A 12,734-nucleotide genomic window follows, 5' to 3' on the forward strand; every position below is an offset into this window, starting at 1 on the left:
AGAAAACAAAACAGGAAAAAAAAAAAAAAGGTCTTGTTTTCTATGCGCCCTGGAACAGGGGGATATTCCAGAAAGCAGGTTATGCTAGCTCCCACGGTAAGTTTGAGGCTAAGGAAGTTGATAACCTCAGCTTTCGGTTCCAGAAATGGAGGTATGTTTCAGGGTAGGTCAAGTTGCCATAGCAACTCATGCTCTGAACATAACCTGGTCGGGAGCAGGTTTAGTTGAAGGTTAGTTTGTTTACAGAGAGGTGAAGCAGCATGGCGTGTCCATTTGAAGATGATTTAGTGGATGAAGAAGCTCAGATAATACTTTTTCCCCCGTGAGAGGGTGATAAGATCACATATGGATGTTGGAAAATTCAACTTTTTTACTTTGATCCAACTTAGTTATTTGCTTCAGTTAAGATAAATCATTTGTTTGTTAAATCAGTTTAAAAATAACACGTAGTTATCAGACAGTCATTTTACTTTCATTCAAATTAATTCAATTAAGTAGGTGTAACTTTGGTGCTGCTGTTAGGTTGGCACCGCAAGGGATTGTGGGATACCATTTCCTTTGCCTGTCTGGACGGATTTTGGTTTAAGTGTGGCTTTTTGACCAAATGTGTTTAGTTGTTTAGCTGTTTTACTGTGTTTTTCCATGTTTTGCTGAGTTATTTTGTCCTACTGTGCTTATGTCTCTGCACCATGAGTGAGAGTGAAGGAGAGGATGACGAGTTTATATAGCACCCCTACCGAGCAATGCTGTTATGACAACGATGGAGAATTCTTTAATGAATTAGAGCGCAATGTGCATTTTTTTCTCGTCCTTTTTATTGTTATAAAAATGAGCATATCTGCCGGCTCATACTTAAAAATATGAGAGATCAAGAAATATAATTAATTAAGATGGAAAAAATACTAATTGAATTGGAGTAATATGACATTTAGTTAGATAAATACATAAATTTGAGTTGTATAAACAATTATTGAGTTTTATAGACGTAAGAAATTAGGTTGATTAAATTTAACTCAATTATTTGTTACCAATAGAAGTAATTCATTTAAGGTGGCAAAATTGGATAAGTTATATATATATGCGTCACAAGGAAAATGGAAACAAGATCAGAAACTTGTGCGTTTACTTTGTCTGTTCTTCTACTACAAGCAGAAACTCTTTCTTTTGATGATGCAGCCGTGTTACTTTTTTGATGGACGTATAATCTTCATACGCCGTCATTAAAATCTCAGAATACATCTCACTGAAGTACAGCGCTCTCTTTGGTTCTCCACGCGTTTCCATGGTGACTCCGGAAATCGGGGATCTATTGAGAATGTCTTTATGTACCTTCTGTGCACGTGCGTTAACCCAGGGTTACTAAGTCGAGCATAATTACGCCAACTCATATCCGGTCTTCTGGAACCGACATACCCAGAGTAAGCAAGTTCAGGCGGATTTCAGCCAGAGTTCAGGCTTAAAGTCAGGCTAGTTTAAACATGCTTCCTGGAATACCCCCCTGGTCCACCAGACCTGGGGTTAGGCCAGAGGTGGGCACTGAGGGCCGCATTCCTGCATGTTTTCCAGCATACCCTGCTCTGGCATGTTCTAATTGGCTGGACACACCTGAACCAGGTAATCAGCCATGAGTAGGGCAAGACTATCTGGAAATCATGCAGACACACCGGCCCTCGAGGCCTGGAATTGCCCACCCCTGGGTTAGGCAGTGCTGTAAAATGTTAAAACAAGTTGTGATTACACATGTGTTTCAGTAGATGGCAGTAGTACCACACACCCAGCTCAAAGAGCTGAAGGAAGCACTGCAGCACACACTTAATAAAAGGAAACACCCTTCTTTGAATACCCAGATACTGGCAGATTCCCATGCATGGCACAGTGTAATATTTTGTTAGATTACTCCTCTTCCTCAGTTGCAGGTCAGAAGACAAAAAGGTCTTGTAAAAGTTTAGCATTTAGCACAACTTGATGAGAAAAGAAAGAGGATTCACTGAGGAAGCTCATTTATGAAACCCAACAGCAGGATTTATTGCACACAGTTTCATTTTAAAGCCTATAAGAGACTGTCTTGCTTTTGCAACCTTTGGGAAATTTAATGACTTCTAATGGTGCGAATGGGATACTTCCTTTATAGAATAAGGAGGAGTGAATCCCTTACAGGCAAAAACAGCATGTAGTAGCAAAACCCACACATATATTCTCTTTGTAACCCTCGGCTCCTTTGTTTTTTTTTAAATAAAGTTTATTTGGAAATGTCAAACAGACAGAAAGTGCTACATATGTTTTGTGAAAAGTGTCACCTTCACTCCTCGGGATGGTAATCTGGTGACTGCTGATGCCTTCCCCGCCCTCACTGAAGGGTTTAATCTGAATCACATAGTCTTCGTTGACGGGCAGCGACAACTCCAAGGTGGTGTTTTTGGTCTCGACCACACTGGGACGGCTGTGTTTGTCTTGGCTGTACAACACCTGCAGCGTGAAAGAGTTTTCATTTTCCTTTCTGAGGTTACGTACAAACAAAAAAAGAAGAATGATACCAGCACCATGCAGCTCCATCAGGCTGAAAACGAAAAAAAAAAAATCCCATAAAGTGGGAAGGATGCAGATATCTGACCATGATTGTGATGAATCACCAGCAGGGCTAACGTCGTTGTAGTGATTCATCAGTCCTGACTTCCAGGTGCTGCTGGGACTACGGATGCATCTGCACCTTTTAACAAGCACTAAGCTGCACTTCCAAGGGGACATTTTTAATTTAGTAGTTACACCTGCATCTGGTGACATGAAATTCAGATTATGCAGGGTCACATTGGAGAGAAAAAAAGGCGAGTATTACATTTTAGAAAAAAAAAGTCATTTTTTTTTCAGAAACCAGGGCTCCAGACTAACTTTTTTCACTAGGAGCACAGTGGCCCCTAACTGAAAATTTTAGGGGCACAACTAGAAAATTTAGGGGCGCATACCGTAAATCAAAATTCTAACCAAATCTACTAATTTCCACTGTATTACTAATAAATACTTTAATAATAGATGCAGAAATTACAATGTGCTGTTTCAAATTCAGTGTCACATTTTAATCTGCACTTTTGAAGATGCACCAAGAAGGTAAACTGACAAAAGCATCGCTGTCATGACAGTACAAATAGTTAAGAAAACTGATGGAAATTTATCTTGGTGACACCAAATAGGTGCAGCCAAGATGCACAATAACCGTGTTTGAGATCACCCAGGTGAACTCAACGCTGCGCAGATCACATGGTGTGTGACATATATTTTTGTTTTTGCTCCAACATCAACTGTCAATCATCACAAAAATTTCAGGAAAAAGGGGTGGGAGCAAGGGGCAAACCTACCCGGACACAGCTGGAAACTGAACTGACTGAAAGCTGCCCTACAGGCTACAAAACAATGCATTATGGGACATGTGTCCTGATGGTTTTTGTAGTGGAGGGATTAATCAAAATAATTTAAAATACCAATTCATTAAAAAAGGCTACATACATTACAAAACCTTAAATAATCATAAAATATATAAGAAGAATATTAAAACTAAACTGAATGTTAAGGACAACTCCGATTTCCTGTTCTCCTTCAGTCTTGCTGCAGATTCGCTTTCATCTCACAGCCCCCCCCCCCCCCCCCCCAAACGATCCAGGCGAGGTGCTGGTTCATCTCAAACACGTCTATCGTTGCATTTTCCCCACGTATTTTCAGTGTGTCTAAAACTAATGTTGTTTTTGCTCGAGCGTGTTTAAAGTTCAAGCCCCGTTAGCTGTCACGCATTAGGTGTGGGACATTTATTCTCCTCAGCTGACCCGACTCCCGCGGGAGCGGTGTGCTGCCGTAACCCGTTTGATGCGCCGCCGTAACCGTAACCAAAACCTAAACCTTCCTCTGGGTCTGTGCGGCCCAGAGAAAAGTTCAGCATGGACTGCATGTATTTAGAAAATTACGAGCGAAAAGATACGTTCTAGAAAGGAAAGTAAGGAACTCCTTAATGTGGTCCGGGGAGGGGGCTGTCAGGTGTCCTGCTTTCAAACCCTGTCATTGTCACGCCCCCAAGAGTCATATACCCCACTGTGATTGGTTGGTCAGCTCTAGGCCCCTCCCCCTACACGCATTTTAGCCACTCACAGTGGCTTTCCCTATTCTTCTCACACGCAGTGGCCGCCTCAAACACAGGCATCACGCGAGTGTGTGCTCGCGTTTCATGAGTATGTGCGCGAGTGTGTGTGTCTGCCTGCGTGCGTGTGCGCTCGCGTCTCATTGATTATTTCATTGATCATTGACGTGCCCCTTCCACGTTTAATGTATAAAAAAATATGAAGGGTGGGGGAGGCAAATTTACTGGTCGCACATGTGCGAATGGATGTAAAATTCAGTCGCACACTCTCAAATTTTGGTCGCAAAATGCGACCAATTGCTCGCAGTCTGGAGCCCTGGAAACGCCTTCCAAAATCTCTAAACAACTTCACTATATTAATAGTTGACTATTAAGGCATTTACGTATCTTAACATGGCTCAGCAATTTGGCTTTAAATGTAGTTCTGCATCATTTAGCAGATTGATAAAGGTCTCGCACTCCAGCTAACCTGCCCTTGAAGCTCCTTTTCGGCTAAACACACCTGATCCAGGTAATCAGCGGCACATAAGGCAGGATGTCTGGAAACCCAGCAGGAGGCCGGCCCCCCGAGGCCCAATACATCGTAGGTGGGGACTGAAGAACGCATTCCTGCTTGTTTGTCAACATACCCTGCCCTGACATGTTTTAATTGGCTGGACACACCTGATCCAGGTGATCAGCTGTGAAAATGCCAAATTCATCTGGAAAATATGTAAACACACGACCCTTAGGGGCTCAAGTTCCCCACCCTGCTGTACGCTTTAGCTTCTGTTGTGTCTCGTTGGGTTTCTCTTCTTAATTCTTACAGCTGCTTTTAATTTGTGATTAACTCTTGAAGGAATTTAGTCTACCAGCTTCTCTTTCAGACCCCTACCATGTCAGACCTTTGTCGGTTAACTGACACAAACTGAGATTTATTTGAAAAGATGATGTATTTATGTCTGTCTGTATTATTTATGTATTCATTTTTGCAAGACCTTTTTTTCTTTCATGTCATATCAGGAGTCCTACTTTGAGTTTTCTACAATCATTTTTAAGATGCATCAAGCATGAAAATGCTTGTTTTTGGTATTAAACCAAATCCAACTTTATTTACAAAAAAACCCTTCATTCAACAGTAACACAAAGTGCTTTAGATGTAAACCAATTAAAAGAAAAGATAAAAGATGCCCTCAACCCTCCTAACCCCCACACTCAACATGAAAAATAAAAACCCAAAACAGAAAGAGAAATAGAAACCTGGCTCGATGCTAATGTGAGGCAATGATTTTTTATTGTTGGCAGTGATCAAAAGGATTTATGAAAAGTGCATTTGTATTGATAACCACATCCACAAAATGGCCACAATGCAAGTGCTTTGTTCTGTTTTTTCACTGGATGTTTTTTTTTTTTAAGAGAACCTTCCTGAAGTGTTACAAGCCTCAAAAGATGCATTAATGAAGCCATTATCAGTCAGGTAAATATTAATGATGTTTGGTAACCAAATCCATTTTTATAATGTTGAAAATCATGTAGAATTGTAAAAAAAAATGTATTGTTCATTTTGCCAAGTTTTAGTTTATGAATCAGTTGAGATTTCTGGCCAGCGTGCCTCTGGCTCTCCAGCTTTAAGGTCCTACCCAAAAGGCAACGTCTTAACGGGAGCAATGCAGTTCAAAGCAGCTTTCATCACAACTCATTCCAAAAATTCTTTCTGTGTTTAATATTGATTAAATTGTCCTGGAGTTGACATTTTTAAACTAAATTAGTTTATTTGAAATTTGACATCAAACACATTTTGACGGTTCTCTAGAAACCAAACTTTCAAAATGAATTATTATTTAACATTACATTGTCAATGGGATAACATAATCTGAATCCTACAAGTTAAAGTAAAATCAAATTCATTTACATTATTGGAAATGGACTGAATGAAGTAGAATGCTCTGTAATAACAATTAATGTGACATGTTATTACTTATGCATACTTTATGGTCTTCTATATTAATAAAAAGTACCCACTTTCCTTCTTGCTCTGCTTTGTCTTTCCTTTCCAACCTTTTACTTAATTCTCCTGCATTGTCTTTGTATTCATGTTTTTTTTTATTCTGGTAGATTTCCCAAAGGATTTACACTTCAATTACATAATTTTTTGGTATCGACTTGTTCGGTGTCTGGATTGGTTGCTTGTAAAAAGAAAACATCTTTGCATCGTATCCATTTAAAGAAATCTTACAGCTGCTTTTTAATAAACCCCATAAAACTACCATACTTTGTGCACTATAAGGTGCACTTTAAAGTCTTCATTTTTTTCAGAAAATGACAGAGCGGGTTATATATGGATTGATTCTGGTTGCACTTACTGATGTTGAAGTAATTTAGAGATGTACACGGCACTCTGTCAAAATGTCAGTTTTTCAAGGTTGGGAGTTAGCGTAGTCACAGTAGCATTTCTTTTAGTGGAATCAATCTGTTTTTCTACTTGTTGCACACGAGGTTGGAGTTGCAGATATTGTGAATACGCTAACCTGGCTTTTGTGTAGTAGGTTACAAGTTGTAGAGTAACTGTGAACCCAGTTAATAAAGTAACTGACTGACTGACGGATTTATCTCTGACGCTACGGACACACACGGGCATGTGACACGCAATAAGGAACATGCCAAACATGCATTCTTCAACGTGAGTAGTGCTCATGGTGCTCAGACTGGACAAGCAGGGAGGGGCTTCTTCTTCTTTTTTGCTACTGTTTACTAGCGCATGTCTGCCACCTACAGTTGGAAGAGGCTGATTGGTCAAAGTTCGACCTGGTTTAACTTGGAACACACGTTCAATGGCCGCGTGTTTTGTATGCAGAGCCCAAAAATTATCTTGAGAACTTGCCCAGTTCCATTTGAACTTGAGAGTTTTGAATGTGGAAGACTATAATGTGTGTTTAAGTGTGTTCACGTAGGCTTTCTAATAGAAGTGGCCACTTGAACGCACGTTGCTGAGGGTGGTGTGGACATAGCTTGATTCTTGTCTTACTTAATGCCCCTTATTCATTGTACCTTATATATGACATTAGCTCGAAACCATTCATTGATGGTCCGCTTTATAATTCAGTGTGCCCTATAGTGAGGAAAATATGGTGTTTAAGATTCTAAAAGGTTAAAATATTATTACACAAGGTAAAAATGTAACGCTAGCTCCGTCCATAGTGCACTTTACTCCAGAACAGAATATTGAAAATGGTATTATGCATTAAGGACATGGATAGAAGTTAAACAAAAATTAAGGGAAACTTTTATCAAAACCACTTTATAATATAGATTTCATGAACACTTGTTTCCTTTTATGCTGTTCTTTAACAATGATCATCTGGATTATTCTATTCTACTCTTTGTATGGAAATAAGATAACTCTTTACCTTATATCCTGTAACTTCTGACTCGTTCTCCAGGGCGTGGACTTGGTCCCAGCGCAGGATGACCTTGGAGTTGGAGGTGTTCCACCGGATTTTGACTGGAGCTTGACTAGGTGCTTGGAGAGGACAAGAGCGGAGGAGGAAGAAAAACAGCAGGCAGTCCAGTCAACACACAATCCAGAATCAGCTCAGCATGAAGGAGATTTCTCATTATCACTTCATCACTCCACTGTTCAAAGCTCGCAGTGACAAAAATATGTTGTGGGGGTGGGACAACCTCACATCGGACAGATAAATCCACCTCCAACAAGGAGATGAAGAACTATACAGAATTGACCATGCTCCACTTATAGTTGTATCCATATAACAAAGAAAAAGTCTTTAATTCAATTTATAAGTTGAGTATTTGTGAGTTTGTTGGCAAACACTGTGACATAACCTCCTTTACTTGATATTCATCCTGAACAGAAAATGCCTCGAGAGACATAGGAAAATGACAAAAAACAAACATAGAAAACAACAAAAAACAGTTGTTGTTAAGGAGCATTGTGTGCTCCTCAGTTCTTACGTGGTTTCTTGGTTGTGACATTGACTATGCTGCTCTGTGGACCCACTCCAGCACTGTTATAGGCCCTCAGGGATATGTAGTAGGTACTGCTGCCCTCCAGATCCCTGATGACCACTGAAGTTTTATTCCCCACCGTCCTGATCACAGTGGCTGCATCCTGCTTCTGTTTTTCCCTCCAGTACCACAGCTATAAGCACACACAGAAAACCTCATGTTACAGAGCTGTTTTCTCCACTTTGTTGATACTGTTTAAAATACATTAAAAACCTTTGGAGGGTGCGTAGACTGGAAGTTATTAGAGTTGTTTTAAACAAATAAAGGTAGACAAGGAATTGAATGTAGAGAGTTAGTTTAACCTCATAGCCGAGGATGCGTCTGCGATTGTTGCTCCACGGTAGAGGTTTCCAACTGACGTCTATCTCAGCAGCGGAAATACTCCTGGCTCGGAGTCTTGTTGGAGCTCTGGTGGGCTCTGAAACACATGCAGTGGATTGTTATGCTGCGTTCACACCGATCGCAATCTGTGCGGTGGGTTAATGAAGCTCTTGCAACATGTAGGAGGAGCTACTCTCCAAGGTTTTCAGCCTCATTGCTACATGGAACCATTGTGTCTGTATAAATGTATCTGTATATTTCATTTACAGTGCAAAAAAAAAACGTGGATGATGTTGAGAGATCATGTTTATTTATTTGAAAAAGCTACGAAAAAATGATAATCATTTCTGCGTTCATGAGATCATTCAGAAATTCTCCCAGTAAGAGGAGGTTCAGCATCTGCTGCAGAAGCTATGACTAAATGAAGGCCACTTTTAGCAGTACTTCCATATCTCAGTGACCCAGTTTAATGACTTACTGTTTTGCATTAGTCAGAGGAGGGAAAAAATAAGAATAAAAATAAGAGGACATAATTGTTATTGTCTCGATGCAAAATACATAAACAAATAAATAAATCCAAAAGTTTGGGAGGAGAATGATCAAATTCTACTCCATGTTGGTTTTGGACCCCATCTGCTGATTGCGTCATCAACACGTCACGGGCCAAAGCTGAGGTCCTGATTGGTTGACATGATCCAAACTCTTTGCCAAAGTTCAGTTATTCGAACTTACAGTATGCAGCACAATCAAATATTCACCGCATGTCAGAATGTGCCAGACTGCCATGCCCAACGTTCAAATCATGCAGCAGGAACTCTGATGGCATCTGTCCATTGACCTAACATTGAAACTGTATAACCCCTGATTTTGAAAATCATACAATGTTTCATTTCCAAATCTCAGTACAAGCAGATATGCTGGTTTTCGGGTAAATTATTGTTTGTGTGAGGAGGTTGACTGTTTTATGGGGATTTTCCACAGTAACCTTACGAAATGTGTTTTAAGACAAATTCTTCAAGACTATTCTGTAAAACTATGTCTAGGTTCATTCTTACTCATGTCAATAAATGGTTAAATTGTAAATGGCGTATACTTATATAGCGCTTTCTACCTTCTTTCGAAAGCCCAAAGCGCTTTACAGTCACAGTCCCATTCACCCATGCACACACATTCACACACTGATGGCGGCTCTGCTGCTGAACACTGGCGCCCGCCTCCCACCAAAGGCAGGGTGGGGTTCAGTGTCTTGCCCAGGGACACTTTGACACATGGGCGTGCAAGGCAGGAATCGAACCTGCAATCTTACGATCATGGGTTGACCGCCCTACCACTGCACCACGGCCGCCCCAATTTCCATTGCAATTTCCATTGCAAATTCTAAACAAGTTCCAAGACATAAATACATACTAATGCTATGGATCTGTTTATTTAATTAGATAAAAATCCAAGTCCCCAAAGAAACGCTTTGATTTTGCAGGGAAATAAATATTGATAAAGAAGCTTGTTCCTCAGCATGCCTTACACAAAGTCAGAAGAAAACCCTATAAAAAGTAAAGATCTGTAACCAATAAACCAAAAAACACAACCACTTACTGAGCTGTGCTTGGCTACTTTTTCCCCCTTTTTGCTCCCACTTCCCTCCAGATTTAGACACTTTGGTGACGACAATTGAAAATGACAATTGTGTCATAGTTTCTCTTTACTCAAAGGTTTGCATCTCTTTACAAACCTTCCTCTGCAGAGTAGAGGATGGTCACAGGACTGAAAGGCCCCTCTCCTTTGTTGTTGTAAACCCCCACTTTCACTTGGTATGGAGAGAAGGGAGGGATGCTCTCATTCTTGAAAACATATTTTGAAGCGTCCGGGGATGTGACTGCCGCCTGCATCCAGCCCGGCGCCCCCAGTGGGCGGAAAGCCACAACATATCCAAAGCCGGGCCCGCTCTGCAGTTCCTCTGGGACGGGCTATGGAGATATGAGATAGGAGAAGGGTGACTCGCGAGGGCGAGGCTTAAATATGAATCCCGTACAGCTCTGTTTTGATAGGGGCACTTTATGATATAGTACTGGGGGCATGAATGCAAACTATGCGTGCGAGTATTATCTCAAGTATAGGAACTTTATAAACAAAATAAACCATTATGATAAATATCTTCTTAAGTCATTGTAAGACACTTCCTTTTAAATGTAAATCCATTGATTCCTATTCATATTTTGTGCAGGCTTTTCCATAAAGGTCTTCAGGCAAAAGGCAGTTTATTCATTCACAGTTCACTATTACATTACAGAAATATGAATAGAAAAGCAACAATACATGCTTATGCATGGCCCCAAATACAAATCTTTAATTATCTTGTGTCAATTTATTTTGGGGGGTGGAGTACCAAGTATTGGGAAATACTTGCACATGCATAGAACTTGCAAAGTCCACACATAAAGGCCCCAGCTGTGCAATGGTGGTTCTAACACCCACACCAGCCTGAATAAAACTCCCTCATACAAGGCAAAAGCAGCCAAAATAAACACCAAAAAAAAGAAAAGCACAGGCAGAGATAATAGCAGAGAATAACATACCTCCCAGGTGATTACCAGTTCCGAACGTCCACCACCACCACCATTCACCCTCGCTGGAGTCACCCTGGGAGCTAACACATCAAAAGCTGGAATTTATTTAGATTTCTTTGGCTGCTATTGGAAATATGAAGATCTTAGTATTTATGCAGTAAAGTGTTAAATACAGTTATGAGCAACTGTTTTTGTGCATTTAGAAACAATCTTTTTTTTCATGTGAGTCAAATCAAATTAGTAGAGAATCATGAAATAATATTTATGCAAAAAAGACTGAATATTTAAAAAAATATTTAGAATAAAGGTGAGCATGTACATCCATAAACACTTATTTGATACACATATTGTTGTTTGTCTTATTTATTTGACCTTTTTTTGGTATTTCTTATACATTCTACTTAAGATTATTCCTCTTGTGATTAAGTTTTTGAAGTTATTTTTAAAAGAAATGTTGATATATTTTAACGTTATCATGCTGCATTGCTGTAGCATACCAGCTGTGATGAGAAATGATGTTAATTTATCCATGAAAAATCAGACAAATCAGATTCTTCCATTTGACAAAGTAAACACAAAGTAGACACGTGTGTATGTCTTCACACACTTTCTATCATGTGTGCAATGAGTTTTAGTAATGTCATTAGTAATTTCAGTTTACACACTAAATGGTATACTTTTTCAATAAAAACACATTTTTTGTGTAAAATCCATTAATGTACTGTATAGATGGATGGATGGATTAAGGTTTGTCTTTTTATAGCATTATTTTTTTTAATATTTTAAAATAATATGTATATATTTTCTCCATCACTACTTCTTTTGATTAGTTACTGTTTAGTACTGTTATAAATCTACTGCGTACATTTTTTTTATTATAGGTATAGAACCATCTATGCATATTTTTGACCCATCTTGTTGTTGGGTGGCGTCACATTGGAAGAACATGCATAAAACATGGGCAGATTCAGGCACATACATGTTTCTTTGGTGCGAGCCTTTTTGGATGGTTTGCTTGGTTCTCCTGTTCCGATGCTGTTAGTTGCCAAAACTCTAAACTCGTACTCCACCCATGGACTCAACTCAAAGACTGAGGCAGACAGTTTCTTCCCCTTTGGCAGTTCAGGAACTGAAAGCGACACAAACACAGAACGCTTTTATCAAAACCATGCAAAATTTGCAGGTGACAGCAAGTTATGCTGGCGAGGTGTTATTTACAGTTTGAAAAGGGTATTTGTCACACCGCCTGAATCCCTTTTTTATCTTGTAAGCTTAATTGTCATTCACACAACAAAGCGTACCGGTGGTGACTGCTTGCCATCCAAGAGAAAAGGGGGTTCTGGCCTGGATGGTGTAGCTGAGAATTGGACTGTGGTTGTCTGTCCCGGGTCTCCAAGACAGAGTGGCTGTTGTCTCTGTCATCTCAATCACTTGGCAGTCCAGAGGTGGCCCAGGAGGACCTGACAGGATATACAGACATGATTCATTAACAAAGAAGGATCAGAGCCTAGTGATCATGGCTGATGTGTATAACACAAAGCTACAACCAGCCCCACCTCAGCAACTTCATTAAAGCCCAGTATCAAAAATAATCAAGCATCTAATTTATTTAGAGAACCTTTTCTGCGGAAACTATATCATAGAAAACAACAGAGATTTTTGGGGGGATTTTGGTTTAAAAGTGTATAAACATACTAAAAAAAACACTGGGAATGTATTTTAAA

The 12,734-nt window shown here is 39.8% G+C and overlaps 1 protein-coding gene across 2 annotated transcripts in view; it reads right to left on the bottom strand.

The window, feature by feature from the left end:
• The window catches only part of LOC101159916 (contactin-4), an 87,735-nt gene that overhangs the window by 1,683 nt on the left and 73,318 nt on the right, over nt 1-12,734 (bottom strand). For both annotated transcript variants that reach the window (XM_011476941.3, XM_011476939.3), the window contains exons 15-22: nt 12,312-12,470; nt 11,990-12,139; nt 11,020-11,090; nt 10,176-10,410; nt 8,428-8,543; nt 8,072-8,258; nt 7,507-7,619; nt 2,298-2,466 (exon numbers count right to left, since the gene is read on the bottom strand). In XM_011476941.3, coding sequence (XP_011475243.1) covers nt 2,298-2,466; nt 7,507-7,619; nt 8,072-8,258; nt 8,428-8,543; nt 10,176-10,410; nt 11,020-11,090; nt 11,990-12,139; nt 12,312-12,470 — 1,200 coding nt within the window. The remainder of the gene's footprint in view (nt 1-2,297; nt 2,467-7,506; nt 7,620-8,071; nt 8,259-8,427; nt 8,544-10,175; nt 10,411-11,019; nt 11,091-11,989; nt 12,140-12,311; nt 12,471-12,734) is intronic.

This window comes from Oryzias latipes, chromosome 7, assembly GCF_002234675.1.
Source record: "Oryzias latipes chromosome 7, ASM223467v1".
Lineage (NCBI taxonomy): Eukaryota > Metazoa > Chordata > Actinopteri > Beloniformes > Adrianichthyidae > Oryzias > Oryzias latipes.